Raw genomic sequence first — 24,746 nt, 5'->3', positions numbered from 1 at the left:
GGAGGAGACTCAGTTCACACAAAAGTGGTTTGTTTTTCTTGAGGTATCAGAAAGAGACAGTGCAGGATATAATGCTGCCTGCTATTGATTGGGGGTTTTGCCCCATCCATTAGACTGCAGTGCTTCCTTTGTCATTCACAAACTGTGCAATTCATTGCATCGGCTGAACAAGAGGGAAGAAGAGAGAAACTAAAGTGCAGGGGAGGCAAGAGAACATTTTACTGCTAACACAAGCTATGCCACAAGCATACAACAAGCAATGAAAGCTCTCTAGCCCTTTCCTCACAGGCCTACCTGATGTCCTGGTGTACTAGCACTGTCCCAGAGAAAGCATCTGCTGTCATTTGTCTGGCCTTGGGGAACATGAAACTCTCCTGACACCTTCAGTCCTTTCTCTGAATAGCTTGTGCCACATACTGTCCAAAATTTGCTTCTGCAATGGTTGCCTTCATTTAGCCAGCCCCACTTCCCTTTGCTGGTGTGTGGCCTAAGTGGTTGCATTGTTTGCTTTTCTCTCACTTCTGAAGGTTTTGTAAGAGAAGGAGTAAGGGTATTTGGAAAGACAGTATCCTTCAGTGCAGAGTAACATCTCCCACTGAGGGATCTATGTCTCCTCATCACAGGCACAAGAGGATTGGGACCTTCCAAGTGTCAGCATTAGTTCACTGACTCTGGGTGAAGAAGCTGAATGGAGTTTGTTCAGAAATTCTCCACACAGTGGTTTAAATTTAAGTGTATAAAATAAACACCAGCACAGTATAGTTTTGGGAGTCCATTACCAACATCTGCAGCATTACTTAAATTAACAGTAGATAGTTTAAAACCAGGTTCTTTTTGTTTCAGATTCTCTGTGTTGTTCTATAGGGAAAGAGCTTGCACAGCCCAGAGCTGTCAGGCATTTGGAGGAAATGCTAAGTGACTTTCAGAATGACAAATCCAAACTTCACAATGTTTACCATTAGTGTCAGATTGCAGACTATTGCATTAGTTTCCTCTCCACTGAAAAGTTAATTTAAGAGCAAAAATGGATCGATAAAAAACAATGTCAGATACCAAATCAATACTGGGAATGTAGGAACAGACTGGAAATTGAGGTTGGCCTCAACAGTGCAAGCAAAATATTTGAGAATTGTTTCTCGTTATTAGTCACCTGCTTAGAGCTGTATCCTGAATTCTGTTCTCATTATAAAAGCTGGATAAACAGTAAGACCTGTATAGGGAATTTCCTTCAAATGATGCTTGTTATATCTTTAGCTTCAACTGTGGGAATTGCCAAGGATCCAGAACTGGATCTTGGTGGGTAAGTGAAGATTGAGCTTTGTGAAAAACGGTCTTACTGGCTTTTTATAAGCCTATGAACTGGGAAATGTCTTATCTCTCCTCTCTTATTCCCTTCCCTTCATTATACTATCATCAACAGATTTAATAAGTGCAAAATTGTTCTTTCCTTTTGTTTCCCTACTTTCTGTAAATTTTCTAGTCTGTTCTATCCTTTGCTGTATTATCTACATAAACCAATAATGTTAGTGACTTGCACATAGAATATTTTAATGAGATTTAGTAGTTACTGAGATTGTTATCCATACATCTCAAAATGCTTTGCAAAGTAAGTGAACATTCATAATTGCATTTTACAGCTAGCAAAGGGAACCTGAGATATTATTTTCTCTCTTGAAGTTATGTTTTATGCCACTTTGTTCCTTATTTGTTATAAACTTCTTCCATAAAAATAATATGGAAATTTCTTTTTTCAGGTTTAAATAATCCTTTTCCTAAGAAGAGAAATTATATGCATAGTATATGACTTCATACAGGTCAGGCCTTGTTTAAATAAGCAGATTGAAAAAATATTCATGTTGAGTGATGCTAGAATTAAGGGTGTTCACCTTGGATGTTCAGGGGAAAGCTAATGCACCTCTCCAGTGTACTTCAGTGTGAAAGGGAGGAATGCAAATCCTGTCTCCTATTTTTTCTTTCTATTTGATATATTGCAGTTTATCTATGAAATACAGACAGCATGATTTCTTTGACAGAAATGCTTTGAGTAAGTGTGCAGACAGCTGTGTGTTAAACCATTTTGCCTGACAGCAACCTATCAAGATTAGGCAGTGCTTTTGCCTTGCTTTCAGACCCAAATATGAGCTTATTGCACTCCAGTGTTGTGTTACAGAGCACTCTCTTTGCTGGGAAAAGAAGGGATTTTATTTCTTGAGCCTGACTGCTTCTCTTGAGCAGAGAAAAAATGTTTACGGAGGATTTCCCCTGAACACGAGGGTCAGTATCTGCCCTTCTTCTCAGTTGGAAAATCTGTTTCCCAATACAAATAACTGAGCTGTAGGCTAGCTGGGAGAGCAAGCAGATGTGCTTCCTGCAGTTGGAACAGTTTTTTTGTCTTTTCCTATTCTTCACTCTGTCGCCTGTCTCCATTTCACAGTGATGAAGATACCTCTCCTCTGCTGTGCCGGAATGGTCTCGTATTGCTCCAAAGCCATATGTTTTGCCTTCCCTTTTTTGATGTTTGACAAAATCTCTGAGTCTGGAATACTTCAGAGACATCCAAATAATTGCTGTTAGACACTGGTTTGAAGCTTGATGAAATTTCTGGGGCTGAGCACAAAGTAAAAATAGTTTTTGGTGCTCCAACACTTTGCTAAAATATATCACATATGTATCTCACTGTAGACAAAGTATTGTAACACTTAGGCAGGTTTTCATTGTAGGAAAAACACTGTAACACTTAAGACGTGTTTCATTTCAAAATGTCATAATAGAGATTTTTAGATAATAAATCATTCTGGTTCCTTTTGGAATTGTATTTCTTTCTGCTACCCAGTATCACATGTTTTGTCTCCACACTTGAGAACAGCTCCCTGAAGGAAAATAGTAATGTTATTAACCACATTAACAGCATATTAGAGATAAAAATCTGTATATACAAATGCCAGTAGGCACTTGCATGTACAAATGTACATTTTACTCCTGCAGTAAAAGGCATGAATAACACTGTAAACATTAGAGGTGAGGGTCTGAAGGCTTGGCCTTATCACTCTGCCTGAAACCAAAGGAAGGCATTTCAAGTGGAAATTATTAAGAACCTGGAAGATGTTATGAAAAGAATGAGATGTATTCTAGTAACAAGGCAGGATTGTTGTGCTGTAAAATTGACTATAAAGAAAGCTATAAAAATTTCAGAAAGGGATTTTAATATATTCTTATGGATAAGTTTCAAATCTATCATTAGTTAACTGCATCTTTGTGAACATTTTACTGATTTTCTTAACTTTTTATTTTGCTATCAGACTTAAAGGAGAAAGTGAGATGATTGCTGACCAGAATTTTTATAATCATGAGTTTAATACAAAAGTCAGTGCTACTGTGACAACAGTTTTGTAGTTAATACAATACATCAGGTTACTCTCTCCAGTATTTTCATTTGTATTAAGTTCCTTCCTTTTTTGAGGATCTCAAAAGATCCTCAATCTTGCTTATGTAACACCTCAAACTCCAAGACTGGAAGATGGCAACAAAGTAATTGGATGTCTCCCTCAGTGCCGTGTCCACATGTATATGTTCAAAGACTGATCTTTGCCCTGGGCCTTTTTCTATTCTCTGCACAGTTAACAGTTTTCTTCTTTTTTTCCTCTTTGTGCACCATTATCTGTAATGATTTAGTCAACTGTGGAAATTGGGCAGTGCAGTTTTTGTTAATTATTCAATCCGTACATAAAATTTTCCCGCAGAGAATGACTGCTATTTTTTTCACAGGTACAATGGGAATGCATTAACCCCAAGTACAAAGCAAAGAAAAAGAACTACAAGAACTCAGGCATTGTCATCCTTAACCAGTGCAAGGTAAATATATGTTTTGCTCTTTGACTGTTTCTTTACTAAGCTCTCAGTGATACATTTCAATGGTGCTTGGAACAAAGTGGAACAGCCTGTAGAATAGCAAAGGAAACTATTCCCTACAAAAAGTAAAGGCAAGGACTTGAATCTCAAAAGCAAGTTGACTGTCCTCAACTCTCGTTTCATTTCTCTTGTACAATGGAAAAGACAATACTAAACTCTAACACCTAAATACTCTCCAACTTTGTGTGTATCCCTTGTAATACTTCCATTATATCTGTACCATTGCTCTTGTTTCTCCTAAACAAACAGCAAATTTTTCTCTGACTTCCCACTGAGATGATGGTTCTGCTTTTTTGTTTTCCTTTCTGTAGGTTTAGAATTTTTTTTCCGTTTATAGTTTTGTTTCTGTCTCAAACTGTATTTAATGACTCTACCTTATTTTCAGTTGGTCCCTCTTCTCCTTCCAATTTTTATTTTTTCAGGCAGTTCTCCTATGTTTTATCAGTACACAGCTAAGTTGAATGTCTTGCTTTCTTGTCTGCAGATACACAAGATGCATTCTTTCTTAGATTATATCATGGGAGGCTGCCAAATACAGTTTACAGTAAGTGTCTTACTTCTCTAACTTGTTTTGAAGAAAAGGAATCCCCTTAGATACCAATTCATTACTTTCAAAGAAATGATTCTTACATGCCATTCCTTGGTAAATTATTGAGTTCTTCTTGCAAAATGTATTAAGGGCCAGCCTTCCTTTCCAGAATGAGTCCTCAGTTAAAGCAAGTTGTTTCCCCTGAAATGGTGCCATAATGAAAGTCACACGCAGTGAGATCCAGCCAGGGACTTTTCTCTGTCAGCCTGGGGTAAATGCTGGTGTTTTATATCTCAGCCATAGCTACCAAGTAAGATGGTACTGCAGGGGGACACAGCTCTAATTTAGAGTGTATTCAGAAGCTATTCACTTCAAGGAACAGGGTGTAAAAGGATTTGCAGGGCTCTTCATAAATAGAAATACAGGGTTTTGTATTTCCAGTTAATAAATTTTGAAACATTAAATGATGTGTGGGTTTGATCTTTTTTGTATCATGTGTCTGAAAATTAATATACTTAATATAATGTAATATGAATTAACTATAATGTGATAATGAATATATCAGTTTTTCCCATAGCATGGGAATACAGATTGTGGCTCAGTTCCAATCTGGTTTATGTGATTTCTAGTTTATGCCAGCTAAAGGGCTAAAATCTTATGCATAAAGGTAATATTATTCTTCTGGAAATCTTTTCTTTTCCTGTAGCATCCTGCCCTATTTCTGCTCCCACGTATAAAGTAGCAGATACTGACATGTTCCATTTCACATCTTTCAGGCAAGCCTCTATTTTCCAAAAAGATTTGACAAAAAAAGAAAGATTTTTTTAATTGTACCAGAAAGTTCTAGCAGCAGCTATAGACAGTAGTGGATTGTCTTCTTGTGTACAGATCAGATTTTTGAAGTGTTAAACATGGACTTTGCCCATACTCATCACAAACTCATTTGATAGACCCAGAACTGAGGACTGTTTTGGTTTTGAAGAAAATACCTTCTGCAGTGGACAAAGATCTTTATAACTGTATTCCCTCATGTAAAGCATACTGTTTAATTACTTTCTCTGCCTTACCTGGCTACTTCTTCCTTTACCCTACGTACCAGCAATGCACATTTCTCCTTGAAGTCTGAAATTTCCCAGTCACTGGAAGCCCCTTTAACATATCTTTTCTGACATTTCCTCCCTAAAATATGACTGGAAGAACTCAATTATCAAACTTATTCAAGGTCATTATCAGAAAGACATTAATGCCTTCAGGTTATATTTGAAAGACTTTTCTAGTTCGGCACATGCAAAAACCAGTTAATAGGCATTTCCCACAACTCCAGCTCAATAACAGGAGCACTGCCACCATTAGAAAGTATCTAGGGATTTACATATTAAATTACAGCTTTTCAAACTCTGATTCTTCATAACTGTTTTCCAATGGAAGAGCAAGTTCTTAGTGCAACAAAGGGTTATGGGAATTTGCTTGCCTTTTATTTACTTGTCACAGATTTCCTATTAGTAGGCTGCGAAACACAAGTTTGAAAGTGGTAGGGCAAATGAGTTAAAGTGGATAGTGGCTTCTACTGTATTTTACTGTATTTCATTTTACTAAAATGAAACAAACAATTGGTTACAGAAAGCTCAAGTAAGGTCATCTTCAAGGATGGGCAGCAAGGCCATAAAAGAAATGGAACAGTCATTATATTGTCAACCACAGAGATCCCTGAATTACTGTTCCCCTCAATGGCTAATCCACAGTATTGTGTAAACTCATTCCTATCAATTTTCAACCTGCAGGGACCCAGGGTAAGCCACTGTTACATCTCTGTACCTATGGCTGTCTGCATCCATAACCCAGTGGTTCTACCTCAACATCATCACAAACTGGCTCTCCACATATGTTCCTCCACTCTTCTTCCAGCAGTCCTCAGCACAGACTGGTTGTGAGATGTGTTTTTGTTTGCCAAAATGAATTCTCCAGTGGTCACTGAAACAAAAGGGTGCAGCCTGCTGGGGAGATATTCCATTCTCCCTTGCTTTCTGCATGCATCATATAATCTCTTCATATAGTCCTAATCTGATTAATTCAGACCACTGAAACAGAGGAGGCCTATTCCTTGGACTTTCCCAGATTTCCATTTTTTCTAACTGTAGTGGATTTGGGATTGCTTGAAACTCTCCTGATACGTGTATTGTTGTTGTCGCTGTCCTAATATTAATGGTGTTTGTGTTGAGTTCGTGCTGTGTACAGGCAGTATGACACAACTGTGATTTGAAAGGGCACTTGCTGAGGGAGGGAAACTGGGATGCTAGGCACACATTTGATAACAAAAAGCTGTAGTGTGATGCACCTGATAATTTCAGGCACTAATGGAAGCCTTGGTAACATCATGCTGTGCATTCTTGGGATACTTTGTAGCTTGATTGTAGAAACATGGTTTGTAGTTAGAAAGAATGTCTCTGTAAAATGAAAGTAAACTTTTCCTTCGCTTTACAACCAGTTATTAAGAAGCTTTCATCTATAGAGATCAATAGTGCTGATTCCAGCCCTCTATTTTTAAGCCCAGCTTATTGCCAAACACTGTATCTCTTATCAGAGAGTGTACCCTGCTGCAGAAGAAATGTTCAGAGGTTGGCAGTGCAAATGGGTCTGTAGTCAGAAGACATTTTCATCACTTCAGGAAATACAGCAGAAAGCATGTGTAATGTGCATAAAGGAACTGTAATAGAAAGATATATTGGACAGATACTCTCTCAGGCAGGTCACGGTTTTGGGCAGCCTGATTTGTTGCTGACAGATCTAGCAGGAGGTCCCAGCTATGTAGGATGTTTTGAGTGTAGTAAAAATCACCCTTTTACAAGTCTGAGGATAAAAAAGAAGCTGGTACTGAGTGCAGTTATTGTTCTGTTATTCTCTTATTTAGCTGAGGGAAGATGACTGCTACACTTGAACTGATACATGTAAAGATACACTGATAAAATCTAATGCACGCACGCTAAGATTCCTACTTTACTGCCCAAAAGATAAGCTCAATTGTGATATTAACATAACTTTTGTCATATATTAACTTATATTTACAAGTCCTTATCCAATGTATTTGCACAAGACCTTGGTCCTGTTGGGTAATGCTAAAGGAGCAGAGCTCTGCATTATTATTTTGGAATCGTGGCAATTTTACAGCAGTCATCTTTCTTATAATTCTCCTTATGGGAGTCAAACAGAGATTTGGATCAAATTCAAGAAGCATGCTGCATCCAAGTACAAATATTCATAAATTCTTCATCATAGGAAATTAGGATATTTTTTTACTTATCAGCAGACCTCTACTTCAAGGACCATTTCCAAAAGGAAATTTGTCCCAGGAAGTTGGTTTTTTTTTTTGCTTTCCCAAACACTAGCCACAGGCTTTTTTCCAAGCTTATGAAACCCACTCCTTATTCCTATTCCATATTCTTGATTTCGTTTCCAAAGCAGTTAGCCATATAGGGAGACTTGTCCAGATCTGTTTGAGGTGTCACTAAAGTCTTTTTAATGGGTTTTAGGGTTTTGGGATTGTCAGTAAAGACACCTACTTTAAACAATTTTACAGGAATCCTCTTTGTTTCCCTATCATACGTGGCATTTTTGTGCTTTCTGTAATCAAATTAGGGTTGAATTATTATCAGAGAAAATATACTTATTTTTAAGAAAATATGCATACCTTGAATAAGATTTTTTACAAAAATAATTCCCCCAAACTAAGCTAGTTCACACAAACATCCATGGATTTCTCTTGGGTTTCACAAACCACTAATGTTGTTTTCTTAGTCTGTTAAATATGTGTAGTGTTCCTCCGTTATGTGCCCTCAAAAGTGAAGTCATGAGAGGCTTTCCATTGATTTATTCAAGTCAAATCCAGATACCATTTTTGGAAAAAGATCTATGTGGAAAACAAACTCAGTGCTTTGGTGCCTGAACAGTGAGTAGGAAGCAGAGGTGAAAGATTACTCTTACTTGCAAGCCAAAAAGCTCTTCTCTCTCCTGACTGGATGTGGTGAGGTGCCAAGGGTTCATGGATGATCAAGGCAAAGAAGGGATTTCCAAGCCTACTAGAGGTTACTTTCTTCAGCTAAAAGATAGAGGTGAAAAATCAGAACCAATGGAGGAAAGCTGTGTTTGGTTGACCTAGTATATTTCCCTTTAAATTTTTAGCAACAAAAATAAGTTTCAGAAGGGCTGTGTAATTTTTTTAAGGAAGCATGAAAATGTCATGTTTCATTTTCATTTTGAAGCTGCATAAAGTAGTGTTCCCTGTGCCAAGCAGAGGCTGCAGCTGGGGAAGCTGAACATTTGCAAAAGCAAGCTGCGCCTTCAGAGTTCTTTTTGCAGCCTTTAACAAGACCCTTTCTTACTTTTCAGCTAAACCGTAAAACTGAAATCTGAACTTGCTGCGTTTGTCTGTTGAATATTCAGGTGTAATGGGTTTTTTAGAGAAATGGGTTATTGGGCGCATGAACATTTTATAAATGGCTTTGTTCCCTCTGTAAAACCCTTGGGATTCTTGTTGCTTCTCTTAGGAATTCCTATAAAGCAGCATCACAAATTCAGCAGAGGTTTTTCTGAGCCGTAACTAAGGAAGATGCATGCCAGAGCCTACCTTCAGTGAGACATATAAAGAGCATTTTAAAAGGGAGAAATTAATTTTAAGATGATTCAATACTTGCTTTTGCATTGACTACTGCCCACAATCTTCTCTAAGGTTTTTCAAAAACAACAGCAAAAAATATTTGCAGGATTCAAGCTTTACTTTTTTACCCTGCAGCTCATGTTTAAGCTTGCTATCAACTGTGAAATTGGAAGGGTTAACTTTTAATGTTTAAATGTTTTGAAGAGAAAAAATACCAGACAAGCAATATCTACTACTACAGCCACAGTAATGATTAAAATAGCTAAGAAATATCCCTAATTGGAATTCTAATTTATAGTTTTAGCAGGACTTGTAACTCTCTATGGACATTTTTGCTCCAAAGCTTTTATGTCCTGAATGTCACCTGAGCTGGAATAATTTAATTAAGTATGAGAACCTAGAGATAGTTAATTTGATTCTTTGTATTAGAACATAATTTTCCCCATAGAATAGTAATGCAGGTAATTTTTAACCTAATTATGCCATTTTCATTTTATTATCTCTTATTTTATAAACTGTCATTTGCTTCTACGTATATTTACATGTACAATCCTAATTCCAATTTGATTAAGTGTACTGTAAAATGACCTTTGCTGTGAGGCCGCTGTCTCTTTGCTGCAGCAGATTATTTCTGGTAAAGACATATAGTTGCTGTAGGTGTGTTTATGCTCAGAAGAGCTCTGCAGCACAATGACTTCTCTTCTTTTCCAGGTAGCTATAGATTTCACTGCATCCAACGGCGACCCCAGGAACAGCTGCTCGCTGCACTACATCCACCCCTATCAGCCCAACGAGTACCTGAAAGCTTTGGTAGCTGTTGGGGAGATTTGCCAAGACTATGACAGGTAAATAACCATGTTTGGTTGCAGAGATGTCTTTAGAAAGTGTTTTCACAGTGTGAAATTAATGACTGCCTGTGGCTGGCTGCAGAGGCTCCATGTTTAGGCACTTATGAAGAATGACAGAAAGATTAGTCTACCTTAACCTCCTTTTGGGAGTGACACTGGGTTTAGATTAGTTTCATGATAAAGAAAGTCACAGTTCTTGACTGTTTGGCTGATTTGTGTGTTAAGTTTCAGGTTGGTATTCACATGTTAAAATTACATGTTAGAGTGGATTGTTCATGTGTTCAAGAGTAACAGCTTGGAGCCAGTTTTGTAGATGCTGGCAGCATCCTTTCTGATACACTTGGGAGTCTGTGCCCTATTCTACTGAAAAGTGTTCCTGAGACATTGACTTTGAAACTGGACTTGTAGTTGCCCAAACTGCTTATTGATGATATCTATTTTTAGAAGTAAACCCATGGCCTTTTTCAGTGCTCTCCTGGCCTGTTGAACATTGCAACCTCATCTAAAATAAATGTTGAAAGGTAGTGTGTGTACACAACATGCCCTTAAATAAACAAACAAATGCAAGTAATTGAACCAAATATGCTTTGATTACATTATGTACTTCTGTTGCTTTCAAATAGGCTGCCTGCTTCTATCAAATTAATTTCCCATTATTAATTTAATTACTGAGTGCATTTCCTTTAAATGTTCTTTTTCTGGTGATGAGACACGGTATCTTACACAGCTGCTCTTTCTAATATTTGCACATATGATAGACATCCACCCACCACTTTGCCATATGTAAATACCAGACCACAAGAAAAAAATGGTATTTCCAGTCAAATTTGAGTTAAACTTTCTGCATAAATTGTGGATTGACTTCAGAAGTCAGCCACCTGCTCAGAGGCACTTCCATTTGCATGGTAATGAAATGTCTTCTCAAAAATGACAAAAATACTGTTCTCTTATGAGTTCTGTAAGAATTTGATGGTCAGATTTAGTCAATGAGTTTGAGAAAATTAATATTTTATTGTACATGAGCTGTGAACTCCCCAGTGATTATGCAGTAATTTAATAATTACTAGCAATAATTCAGAACAGTAATAAATTTCAAAAAATAGGGAAAGGAGTAAAATGGGCTGATTTATGCACATGGAATTTTTGATTTTATCACTTAAATTGTGGGGTTTTTTATAAAATTAAACGGTTAAGTGGCACAATCCCTTCTATGCAGAAATATTAACTCCAAATCAGGATTTTTCTCTCAATAAGTATATTCCAATCAGTACCAAAAAACCAGCCAGTTATTTTTTAAATGAAATCATCAGCATCATTCTGTTCTATTGTGCTGCAGAAAATGCCTATTGATGCTAATCAGCACAACTGAGGGTGTGTGAGCAATGATCTAAGGCTGAACAATAGCCAGTTGTTTTCCCATGAAGATGTCGCCTTTTGGGCACGAGTTTGACCTGTACATGTTCTCAAGCTGTGGCACTATGAATTTATTCCCATGGACAAGTTGATTCAACATGGTCAGTGTTTTCTGGTCCAAATGTCAAGTGAAGACTTTTTCTTTATACTTGCACATTTTGAATCCAGTAACTTGGAAAGGAGAATTTAAAATTTTTCAAAAGAAGGAAAGAAATTAGGAGGAGCAAGTCTTCACACAAAATGATCTACAGGTTCTGTATAGACCTTTTTTGTGTTGAGTTGTAGCCTTTGTATATCTGAGCAAATATAATCTACAAGGAAATTTTCTGTATATACAGTGAAAAAAAATACAAATTCAAGAAAAATCTGAAATGTGGCACAGATCCATAATTGCTCCAGTGAGTCCAGTTGGGCTTCAGATAATGGAGCAGGACATCTGTTTCCATATTAAGACAAGCCAGAGGTAAAAAGGAACAGACTTGCTAAACCTAAGGGCTGTTTAGAGCCAGAGTGTCATCATTTGCCTGGGGGCATGTATTTAATAAGATTAGAATATGAGATCACACAATAGTAGTGCTCTTATGTGAAATTTTATAGTTTGTACCCATGAATTATCTCAAATAGGCAGAACTGGCTGATTTCAATCCAAACCAAGAAAAATAGAGTGATTTTACCTTCGTCTTGGGATTAATGTATTTGCATCAAACGTAGATGAGTAAAGTAAAATCTGTTGTTTGCAATACTTTTTGCATTCCAATAGCAGAGCTGTAGAATTCTAAGTACTTTTGCTACTTATATAAGCAGACTGGGTTTTTTTAATTGTAAAAAAATAAATATGGTTATTAATTAAAATACTTCCTTCATTAGAAACATTCAAATTTATTTGTATGTTGGGAGGAATTGGATTAGCAAGTAATACATAGAGAGACTACATTCAAAGTGCAAATTTTTCTTTTATAAACTCTAGCTAGTTCGATCAATCAAGCCAAATCTTCTCATAATCTAGTTTTCTGTACAAATCAGCCTAGCATAATGCACCTGTAAGCAATTAATGCTCCAAATGAAGTGTTGCCTCCCATCTCTAGGTGCAGTGGAATAAACCCTGCTCATCCAAGAGCACTTTTATCCACATGCTTAAGAGATTCCTGAAACAGTTAAATGAGTGGAGCCATTTTGCATAGTTAAGCGTGAAAGAATAAGATTCATTCTTTTATCAGCAATATTCAGAGAATGAGAGAGACACTGATTATTGCCCTGATTGTAGAATTGCTGCAGTCTTGTAGGAATGGGCCAATCTGATAATGATAAGGGAAATGGAAGAGCTGTTCACCTGCACAAAATACTTAATGCTTTATCTATATGGTAGCATTGTTTCAGGCTATGACAACGTTTTTCATAAGAGTGAAGATAGAGTGTGCAGGTGATATAACCAGTGGCTAAGCAACAGCAGCAGTGGATCATAAAGGAAGGAGAAATATTCATTAGTTTTAAGGAATTAGGTTCTAAAATGCGGTTAGAAACACTGGAAAGAGGAAAACACATTAAAAACTTGAAAATAAGAAGACAGCTTCATGGAGAATTTATTTTAAGATAAATGACTCATGAATGTTTAAAAACAACCTCATGAAGTAATAAGTGAGAAATACGTATTTCTGTTTAAAAATTTTCAGAAGCTTTCTTTTATATTAAAAGTTACATTGCTAGTATGATTTTACCTTGAAATTGTGCAAGTCCAGTCCACCTTATTTAGCATAGAGAAACAGGGGAAAATTGTGAAAAATCATTGGACACTGAAGTGCTTAAGGTTAAAAGATCTGCTTCTGTATCATTTCATATTTATTGTTTTACCTCAGTAATTTCTGTATTGAGTTCTCTGTATCAGAAGTCAAATAAAATGTTTTCTGGTGACCAGCAATACCAGCCTAGCCAGGATCCTGAAAAATCAGTTGATCACTACTATATATATGTATATTCCTTCTACATGTTTTGCACAATGAGTTAGGAAGTTTATTTAAGGCATATGGGATTAAACCCAACTCTCTGTGCTGGTTTAGGGCTTCTAACCTTCAACAACTCTGGTTGAACAATGGTTTTAGCCACCCATTAGTTTTGGAGCCTGGTGGAGACCCCTTCAAGAGAATGCTGCTTTCAAAGGGTGGGTGGCAGGTGTCTTTGCTGGTTGAACACCCAGATATGAGGAAAAGCAAACTAATCCAAAAATTGAAATAAAGTATTTGTGACTAAAATCTTATAAAAGCCATGAAGCTCTCCTAAGTCATATAATAATTTTGAATGTGTCTTGTTCTGCATGGCAGCTTTTGCCCAAAGCTTTTCAATTTGTATGATAAAACTGCATCCTGCTTGGCATGGAACAACAACACCTATTTGTAAGCCAGAGGGAAAAAAACCTGGGGAATCAGGGAACATTTGCTTTCCCCTTTTGTCCCAGCTAATGTCTGTCCATGTCCTGACTGCAAGTCAGGACCTGAACTACCTCTTTTTATATAAAACTAGAGGTGTAGTTGTGTGTATATTAATGTATAGGTATGCATATAACACAGAGCTATTAAATATACTTATGTATGTACAATATTTAATGTTAATACAGAGCCATTCAGTAAAAAAAAAGATTTTTTAGTGCTGTTTACATCTTCCCTCTGTGCAGAGCAAAGCCATAAACCACAATAACAACAGTGCTCACAGTTTATTAAAATGGCTGGTGCTTTGATCCTAATGATTTGTTTTACCAGTGCTGGAATACAAGCAAGTAGCCATGAGTGTAGCTCATCTTTCATTCTGCAGTGATTGCTGTTTCTATCAAAGGAAAAATGGGCTGGAATGGGACTGTAAATAGCTTGTTTGCAAGGATAAATGTTTTCCTTGTACACAATGCTAAAGGCTGAAATGCTTCCTAAATGATCTTACATTATTGCAGGTTTTAATGATGTTATTGTGAAGCCCATGGCAGGTCTTGCAAATCTGCTCCTCACTTTGAAATCTGATTTCTGCAGTTAGTAGTTGTTTTTTTTCCTGTGCTTATTAATAATCTCATTAAATTACATTAAATATTTATCTTTGCATTAAAACTTCTGTTCCGAATCAGCAGGACACTAGAGCTTATTATCTAATCCCATTGAATTCAGTCTGACTCAAACTAATCCTGAGGTATTATGCAAAGTATAGATGGCACTAAGATGGAATTAAGAGTTTTACTGAATTTGAACTTTATTATTAATTGTTTGTCCCACACACAAATGTCCAGTGCCTCCCATTTACCTGGTTGATTTTTTTTATTTTTTCCCTACACCTAGTTTTAAGTTTGTGCATACATTCAGATTCTTCATTGGATTAATAAAAAGCATTCACAAACAAGTAGGAGAATCAGTTTTTGTGTGATAAATCAATATTCACTCATTGAAAATACAAGATTAGATGTAGTTCATCAAATGCCTTTTACTGCATTATCAAATGCAAAAGCATTTACTGCATTGGATATTTGTGGAACTTCCTATTCTTGATGGGCCATCCCCATTCTTATCTAGGCACTCAATGCATGATTCCATGTATTTGACCATATAGTTTGGTAAAGTCCTGTCAAATTTATCTTTTTTTAATTCAAAATCTATTTCAAAATAGTCTTCATTCTTAATTATTTTAAATCTCTCTGTTAATTCATTCACTCTTAAAGATACTGCAGATTTTTCTTCAGTTTCAAGATTCCTTGAAACACATGGAAGATAAACTCTGTTTCCTAACACTGATGCTTTCTTTTCATTAGGTAGTCTCCTTAACTCGAAGTCCTCAAGTAACTCCTTGAAAGTGACATTCACACTGAGATCATATGTTAACAAATAAACTGCTTGTGTAAAACATACTTGACTAGCAACCTCCCCAAAGGCCACAATGAGCAAAGAGTACATTATTCCTGCAAAGGGCAGGATTTATTTATGTGTAGAGCTCTACAAAATACTTAGGAATGAAAATTTAGAAACCAGGCCACATTTCACAAAAGACATGAAACTCCTGAGGTCAGTCTGTTTGCATCATTACCTTCTGCAAACAATTAATTGCAGCAGTTGCTGATTAAATGTAAAAATTGCTCTTTATGGTTTCTTTTTCATATTTTAGGGCTGAGCAAGTATGTTCAGTATGACTGAAAACTGTTTATAAGCCCTTCCTTCTCTGTAAACTGCACTTCAAATTTTAGAAGGAAAAAAAATGAAAGGAGAAAATAAAAGGACCAGGGTTCCCAGCCCAATATGATGCTTTTGGTGTAGATCTAAGAAGTGAAAAAAAATACAAGCCTGAGTAGTTCCAACTGTCCCAGAAATATTTTTCCTGAGGTACCAGCAGAGGGCAGTTAGGGAAGAGAAAGAGAACGAGGGATTTGTAACGCAGTACATGTTATGGAAATCATATATAAATCAGTGCAATTAGTCCCAAATACAAATATCAGTCCATACTTAAATACTGTGCTTTCAATCAAGGCTTTAAGTGGAGAGAGAGCCCAGAGTTTACACCTTTCCTTAGTAATCAGGAGCTTATCCCCAAGAATCACTTAACAGGTCACTTCATCCTGAAGCTCTGTCTGGGTTTGTGGATGAAGACTCAGAAAGCTACCTTGACTGGAAGGATCTGTCCTAAATACCTTGAGGTAATTTTGCCAGCCACCAAGAGAAAAACAGCAACTTGCTTTGATTGTGATAGTAGTACAATTGTAGTTCATTAAAACTGAGGCAAAGGAATGATGCCTAGAATTACTGGCACTTTATCTGACATTAAATATTTCATGAACTTCCTACATAGAGCTGTAGATGTTAAAATTTTATCTACTCATGCAGATCAATAAATAAAAATATGCTTAATTATTAAGCATCTCTCTTTATCACTTTAATTACAGAAACAACCTTTCTTGAGGCTGTTTAGCAAAAAACCTGATTAGCATATCTAAACAAGTTCAAAAATCTTCAGGGAAAAGATATGAGTCTTTTTATATAGTGCTTTAATGGGACCAAATTTGCATAGTCATACAACAAAAGAAAAATAGAGAAACAGTAACCTATACAGAAAAACTTGTAGCTTATGTTTGTCAACAAGCTCAGGTGTGGGTAAACATATTCTGAAGTGTTTGGATTACCCAGGTCTAGAACTGCACTGGCAAAAAGGAACCACTAATAGTTTCCATTTTCAAACTGCAGGAAAATCCTTGGATTTAACAGCTGAGGACCTAGACTGGCACAATTACATAATGAATGCAAACATATATTCAGTATTTGACCTTGCAGAACCTGTCATTTGTAGACTTCTGCCTCATAAGGGTTCCCACATCACCAAGGAGTTTCCACAATCACTACTTTTTATCCCAAGAATCAGGACAGGAGAATTAGTCTCATACACCAACTGTGTTGGGAAGATGACTTCATAATGGCTTCTTTTGCAAATGTACAAACATGCAGATGTGTGGGAGTGTGTGCACGTGTTTAAATACATGTCCACACATTTATACATATCTACATATATGTACACATCTATCTGCCCCTTATCTGGGCAGATCCTGGCAGTTCTTGCAGCTCTGCCTTTCCCATTGCCAAGTGTTCATGTTTGTGTCTTCTTTGTGCCTTTTCTTCCAGGAACTCAGTTCCTGTGCCAGTGCACCAGTCACAAGCAGTCCCTTCCAAGCTTCTTTTGTTACGAAACTGCTTAGCTGCAGCTTCCTCCAAATGCTTTTCAGACCTCTGCTGCATTCTGTCAGCTGGTAAAAACCTGAAAATCTGAACTTTCTACATGGCTTTTCTGTGTGGTCTGTACTATTTCTCAGCTCAGCTTGAAATCTCCTCTGAGGAGCATTGGTCAGTGCAGTACTTGACACTTTCCTGCAACTGTGCAAACTGGTACTGTAGGGATTTCTCTGTCAAAAGTCCTTTCTGAAGAAAACTACATGACATGTAAAGCCCTGCAAACATTGCATTCCACCTGCTGCTGTTGAAACCAGACATCTGTGTAAACAATAAGTAAATATGCATAAGTAAAGGAACAATTTCTGTTGTCATATTCACTGATGCCCTTTGATATTAATTTAGTGCACCTTTAGTCAATGCAATCCTTTCCACAATTTCAGAAGCATGACTTTCCTCTTTGCATTGTTAAGGACATAACTAGTTTAGTAATCCACTCCATTATATTAGGGTATAGCTGAGAATTATTCACATTTGGCAAACCATCTGTGGGGTAAATGAACACCTTGCCTGAGTTGACCTTAACAGTTTTATGTGTCCCATTGCTCAGTTAAAACTAGATAATTCTTGTGAATTAAGTTGCATTTATTATCTTAGTATCACCACCAAATCATTGTGAGATCGAACTTGGTCAGAGATTCCAAATTATCAGATGAACAGAAGATAGTAACCCATTTCTTCATGCATATTCAGTGATGCCTAGCTGAATGTGTGTAGTCATCAGTACACTTCAATTATGGTATTGCTCTAACTTATTTTCTTAGTGTTCTTCATTTTGACTTAATATCATTCCAGTCTTGGTAAAATTACATCTACAGCTCATTTGATCACATTAAGTCACTCTACCCTCTCTATAAAAGTTTTATCTTGCTCATCCTAGAAAGTTCATTTGTATCTTGAGAGCATTTGATGAGAAATTCCTCCTCCAGCAGCTCTCTGTATATATACATACATATATAGATATATAGATATATAGATAGATATATATATGCCAATGCAGTTTGGTATCCCCTCTTCCCAGCACATCCCTTATGGACAGATATTTTCTGACATAAAATTGTTGCAGAGATCTCTTACCAACCCTTTTTAATGTAATTTGTAAAAAAGGACAGAATTATGTGCATATGTGGTGGCAGAGCTTTTGTTGTTGTGGTTGCCTAGTGCACTGTAAGCCACACTTGTGGTTCAGGAGGGCAGCTCCCCCTCACTGCTCAGTCTGGGGTTCTTCACAACCTGATTGAATTCAGCCTCCTGACTGCAGTGCTGCCTCCAAGATATGTCAGATTTTAAACATCTGAGATTACAGTTTGTGTGAGAATTACCTTTTCGGTGATGGTACAGTTTTCTATATATAATTCCACAGATAAGCCATATCACTATATATAGAGTTAGGGTTTTGGAAAGTTTAGAGACATATGCCAATTCCTTAAAATACAAGACTGTCTGAAAACTGCCTGGTTTGAGAAGTTAAAGACAACTCACAGCCTCTTGCAGCATCTCCTTTCCTAGTTTATTCCCAGTTGTAGAGTCTCATTTCTTTTCCAAGATGCATTTTACTGAATTGGGTCATTCATGTAGGCATAAATTAGGTCATTGCAATTTATTTGTTATCTTGCAGGGAAGCTTGACATTTTGTCTCACCTTCCTGAGTATGTTATTTTATTAGGCTATCCTTCTAGCAAGTGATAGATCTCACTGCCATTTCCTTTTGCTTAACCTACTCCTCCCTAAAGCTCTAGAGACATTTTTTTTCTGTGTGTATTCCCCAGCCTAGGAATTTCTGAGTTTACTTGATATTTTTACCCCGCAGTGCTTCTTTTGCAATTCTTTTAATGTTAACAAAGGGAAGTTTAAATCCATTGTACCTGGATTTGGCTGTGTTAGCTATTTCATGAGTTGATGCCTTTTGGTGGTTAGCTTCAGGGAATTTGTATTCCCCTGCTTCATTAACTATTTCTCCCTTGGGTGAGACAGGCATTGCTTCATATTTTTGAAACACAGTTCCATGACAGCATCTATTTCTCAGTATTCAGCAGATTCCAGCTCCCCTAAGGTGCCTGAGAGCTGTAATTAAAGACAGTGAGTGAATTTTAATGTCAGGATTTTGTGCCTAATGACGTAGCATCTCTTTGACAGCCCAGACAATGATGTACTGTAGCAGTGATTTACCACTGATTTGCATGCTCCCAGACCTCTTTTGTGACCAAGATGTATGATTATCATCCTTGCTATTCCACTGGAAATCACTGTGCATTATGGACTGAATGCCAAGCTGTGTTAGGCACAGAGCAAGCTTGATGCAACACGCAGTAACCTGGCCAAAACCAGGGATGTGGTTGTATCAAACCAGACATGGAACCACACAGTGAATATGTGGTGACAGAGGAGCAACCCCTTAGAGAAGAATCCAGGTCAGTAGGTGAAAACACTGCTACTGCTGAACTCCTGTGGTCTTTGACTTGGGCAGGCTGAGAGCTGGACCACAGCCTGGCTCTGCATCCTGGAGGAGCACAGGTGGCTGTGCAAGACTGCAAGTGGTGAAATGGATAGGCTCTGGTCCCTTCAACTGAAATGGTTTTATTTAGCCCTATCTGATCATAGAATTGTGGAAGGGCTTGGGTTGCAAGGGATGATTCTTAAGGATCATCTCGTTCCAACCCCCACGCCAGATCATGTCCTTTATTTGCTCAGCTCTGCTTGCAAAGTGGGAGCTGAAAATGTTTAAATATTTCAAATGATTTCTGTATTCTGTATTCTTTGGAACTGCTGTTAATCCCTGTAAGCTGTTATGATTCACAATTTGCTGGCATCAAGCCCTTGTCAGATAAGTACTAAATAATATACTCAGAAACATGATTCATTCATATGCTTTAGAAAAGAAACAATTCAGCTCGTAGTCTTCCAGTTCACTCCCTGAACATGAAAGATTACAATTTTAATTGAGTTTAGAGATAGCTCTATTTTATTTGTGCTGTTTGCTGTTTTCTCTTCTATCTTTACCTTTTCTGAGCTGTTCTCCCCCTTCTCTTTCTGCGCCCCTTTCCCCTCCTTCTTTCTCTCCTCACATTCACACCTTTTTTAATTACATGTGTTACACACCTCCCTTTTTAATTTTGTCAATTTGAAATTTCTTACTAACAGAGGAAAATTATCTGAATTCATCATAAAAAAAAAAGTATGTCAAGCAGAGCAGATCCACAGTTTATTCTTTTAAGACTGGAATTGAAAATGAAAGGCATAATAATTAATTTTGCTGCCTCCAGTACTTTTAAAATATCTCCCTGGTAGTTCTGATCTGACCTAAGACCAAAATTACGAGTGACAGCTTAATATCCAGGGATTCAAGTCTGGTATTCTCCTTGCAAGCTGTAAATTGCAGATTCTCAGGTATTTGCAACTAAAAGTGAGCTCTTAGTGTTTCTTGCTCCTCACTCCATGTTTTTTCCTTCCCCCCATCCATGCATTGTTTTTTCCTTCCCCCCATCCATGCATCATTAGTACTGTTTGGGCTACTGTGTTGTTCTAGCATAGAGTGAGCAGGTTTTCATGCTGGTGGTCTCCAAGGCCAGTTAAGTAGCATCCATACGAATGCTGCATTGAATTCAGGAGAATAAACTTAAGGACAGCTACAGCTACATACCAGTGGGCTTTAATGGGAGCCAATACAATTAGTCCAGAACAAGTTGTGCAAGTGGCTAGCTAGGAGTTAATCTTTCAGATTTCATAAATTCAGAATTAATATAGAATGGTTTAGGCCTTTTTTCTCCATACAATTAAGAACCCAGATTCCAAATTTCGATCTTTAAAAGCAACTGATTTTCAGAGAGCATAGTCCTGGCAACCTTTTTGAATCCAGGTATTGCTGCACTGCTGAATATCTCAAGCATCGTCTGTCCCTGGGGCTTCTGAGGAGGTTGCAAAATGTCTTTAGTGTCTGACTAATTAATTTTACCTAGTGGAAGAGTTTTCTCCATCTCATTAATAGGAATAGCAAACCTTTTTCAGAATAAATGTAATATCCTGATTTCAATGATACTCTATGTCAGAAGGTACCAATGGTTAATGAGACAGGATTTTGAAATGTTCTTTATTTTGTCTCTTTATAATAAGCATATTTCTTTCCTTCCAGTAGCACTGGGCTTCCTAGTGAAATAGAAAATAGGATCATTATCTGTATCACTTTTACAGATTTACAAAACCATAATATTACCTCTATTCATCTCTTTTCCTGTAGGTGCAGTACAGCTCACTGAAATCTCTCTTCTCTCTGCCCCTATTAGTGTTTTGATTTGTCATTGCTCTTGCTCTGCTGCCAGTAGATAGCTTGAAGGATGGGTGTTTAAAACTGAGCAGTGTCCCAAAAGGACAATATGGGATATTTTCAGATATTATTTTCTGCTATTGTGTTATGCTATAGTTGAGGTTACTGACAAACTTTTTTCTAGCTGGTTGTATTTCTGTTCAGAAGACTGCAGTCTTGGAGCCCTGACAATTAATTTCTGTGTGCATTAATTTACATTGATCAATATGAACACTAAATCTGAACCCTCTCCCTGATTTTTCTTTCAGGGTGACTGGAAGACTACGAGCTGAATTGTTTCTTTTCTAAAGCATATGAATGAATCATGTTTCTGAGTATATTATTTAGTACTTTTCTGACAAGGTCTTGATGCCAGTAAATTGTGAATCATAACAGCTTACAGGGATTAACAGCAGTTCCAAAGAAAATACAGAAATCATTTGAAATATTTCAACATTTTAAGCAATGCCATAGATCTGCTCAATCTTGAGTACCTTTCAGTAATATATGCATATTTGACTGAAAAAGTATCAGAAGCCACATCTATGCTTGCATGACTACTCATGGCCCTTAAATAACCAGGTATAAAATTCATAGTCTGATGCTTTTGCTTTTTTGATCTTCATGTCAAGTACTTCAGCTTTTTGAAAGTTATGCCACATTTAAATTTTCAAGGGAACCTATGTAGAACAAAGAAATTATAAAAGGCGAAGTAGATGTGACAGAGTAATTTTGTAAACAGTCTGCCAAGTCACAGTCCTCTTTTTCTTACTTGATTCTGCAAATTTCAGGTTCTATAGAACCAGCTTTTTTTTCCAGTTGCATGTTTCTCTCCCATCCTTTCCCTTTATCAATCTGCCTCCAGCAGGACAGTGCAGGCAGTTTCCTTTTGTGTGTCAAGGACACTCTGGCCACCTTTAAACAAAAGAAGTCAAAGGTCCTGAGGTTGCCTGAGGCCAAGGACATGACATTGCCCATGTCCTTGTGTCTCAGCTTTCTTCCTCCCAGCACAAACTGGTGATGCCCAAACTGCATTTGGGAGCAGTGTCAAGTACAGCTGGACCTGTTGCCTTGTGAAGGCTGACTTAAAACAGAGGCTGGACAGAGTTAAAGAATAAAGTAGGTATTTATCAAAAGGCCTCAATGGATACACCTTGGGCAGTACAAGAGCCCAGCCAGGGCTACACCCAAGCTGAACCCAAAATGGTCACAAAATGGACGACCAGTCACGAGGCCTCTCACTTTCATAAGTTCTGGTCCATCAGCATATTGGAGTTAATTGTCCAATTATAGCTTTAGATTATGAAGTCCTATCCTTCTTGTTTTTCTCTCTTCATTCCACCATTGTTTATGCTCTTGGGTCTGAGATTTGGATCAGTTGTCCTTGGTTCCCAGCTAGAGAAAGAATTGCTTTGTCCAGCCACTCTGTGAAGAGAGCTTACCATCCCCCAACGTGAAGCTCAGAACTACACACCAAAGCAGCACAGAATCTGAAAAATGCAAAAGCCAAAGCCCTGAGGTATGGTTGGAAGCATCAGACCCAGCACTGTCCCTGGGAGGTCTCTGGGGGTGCTGATTGGCAGGAGCCAGTGCTGCACCAGAGAGAGAGTGCTCACAGATCATGTCTGTGGCTATGTCCCATTGCTTCAACCAGGGTTACAGGACTATTTCCTACCATAAATGACACCCAAATGTCTGAGCAAGCACTATGAAGAAAAAGGAAACTGGTTCTCACTTTTCTTCTTTCGAGTGAGTTTAAATTACAAAGAAAAGTCATTAGAGCAGATCCCTTTCCTACTGAAATGCCAGGCTGGGAAACAGGGCTGGAGTCTCTGATGCATGTGATTCACCCCTGAGGCAGGAGAAAAATCTTTTCATTTTCTGACTGTAGTTTAAGTCCCTGAATGGCCTAACCCTTGACATAGCTTCCAGAAGCTGGGAAGCTGCTCTGCTTTCTTCTGCATGCTGCCCTGATAGCCCTGGGTCTTTTAGAGCAGCTCTGTCACACCACAAAAGGATTATCCTGGAAGTGAGAGAGTGCTTGTCTGCCCTTCTGGGTCATTTTTTCCCTGCTGTGTCTCAGTAGTGCAGGACGAGCAGAATGAGGGCAGCAGGCTCAGCTGTTGGATTTGTTTCTCATACGATCAAGTGAAGGGTGGATGGGAAGACTAGAGGAGGTTATATTGTAAAACACCATTGAGCCATTAAACTGCTCATTTACTAAAGAGTAAATATTGCTAAACACCTTGTTTTGTGTGGTAGAAGGGGAATACATTTAAATACATTAATTTGAATTTTATTTTTATTTTGAAAGCTATCAGCTGCAATTTTTGAGGTGTGGTCAGGGAATGACATAATGATCTTTTTTATGCAAGGGATGTCATGAGTGTCAAAAGTTTCCCTTCTTACTTTAAAAATCAAGCTCCAATAGCATGTGAAAGTTAATTTCTTGGTCCCAGCATCTTGAATCAGATTACCAGAGGTATGGACCTAAATTCTGGTGAGCTACCTAATGAGAGTCTGGAGCTATTCTGGCTGAGACAACAGAAAGTACTGAGCACAGAAGACCACAGGACACTCTAAAAAGCAGCCATATGGAGCCCCATCCTGAGGGGCTACATGATCCTGCTTCACTCTTTCACAATGTAATGGCTGCACTTACTCAAAAAGGAGATGTGGGAGGTTCAAAGATGAAGACAAGTGTCCTGACTGTGGAGGTAAGGTATTCTGGGTGCAGAATAACAGTGGGGGCTGTGCCACTGTGTGACTGGGAATGTGGGAGTCTTGCCACCAGAAGGAGAATCCAGGCTGCTGGAGGTATGACTTATTGCTGCAGAGCAGAAGATGGAGCTGTAGATTCAAGAGTGCCTACACTTGTTTACACTCCAGAAACACTGCAGTATAATTCAGGCACTGGATGGGTTCAGGCATCTCCCAGTTGTATAACTGCTGCCAGCATTGAACTTAGACGCTTATGTTCTACATAAGTAAAATTCTTTTTTAGTCTTTGTTTGTTCTTGCCCCAAATCAATTAACTGCAGCTCCACAGAGTTTGATTTTCTAATCCAGCCATGCTTAATCATTAATGTAAAACAAGATTTTTTTTCCCTCTCTCAGATTATTTTCTAATGGTTTCTTATTTCTTGCCCTCAAAGTGTGTGCCTGAATTCCCTGCATCCATTTGTAAGGGCTTTCCCTCTTCCAGGAGTGTTTAATCAAAGAGAATGCTATCAGCAGGTGGTTAGCATAGATTGTCAGCAGCTACTTAATTTCTGACATCTCTTGGGAAAAAAATGTTTCATTACCGTGCAAATGATGTTAGTCTTCCTTTCCAAGATCCATTGTCACTTGGTGTAACATA

The 24,746-nt window shown here is 37.8% G+C and overlaps 1 protein-coding gene across 3 annotated transcripts in view; it reads left to right on the top strand.

Annotated features, from left to right (window-relative positions):
* The window catches only part of CPNE4 (copine 4), a 229,367-nt gene that overhangs the window by 180,460 nt on the left and 24,161 nt on the right, over positions 1-24,746 (top strand). For 2 of the 3 annotated variants that reach the window (XM_071429512.1, XM_071429514.1), the window contains 3 exons: positions 3,766-3,852; positions 4,394-4,453; positions 9,801-9,934. In XM_071429512.1, coding sequence (XP_071285613.1) covers positions 3,766-3,852; positions 4,394-4,453; positions 9,801-9,934 — 281 coding nt within the window. The remainder of the gene's footprint in view (positions 1-3,765; positions 3,853-4,393; positions 4,454-9,800; positions 9,935-24,746) is intronic. The other variant, XM_071429513.1, reaches the window with a different exon arrangement.

Source organism: Agelaius tricolor, unplaced genomic scaffold, assembly GCF_023055355.1.
Source record: "Agelaius tricolor isolate 1412-34295 unplaced genomic scaffold, bAgeTri1.0.p SCAF_6, whole genome shotgun sequence".
In the NCBI taxonomy this organism is placed as follows: domain Eukaryota; kingdom Metazoa; phylum Chordata; class Aves; order Passeriformes; family Icteridae; genus Agelaius; species Agelaius tricolor.
This window is presented reverse-complemented; position numbering and strand designations above follow the sequence as displayed.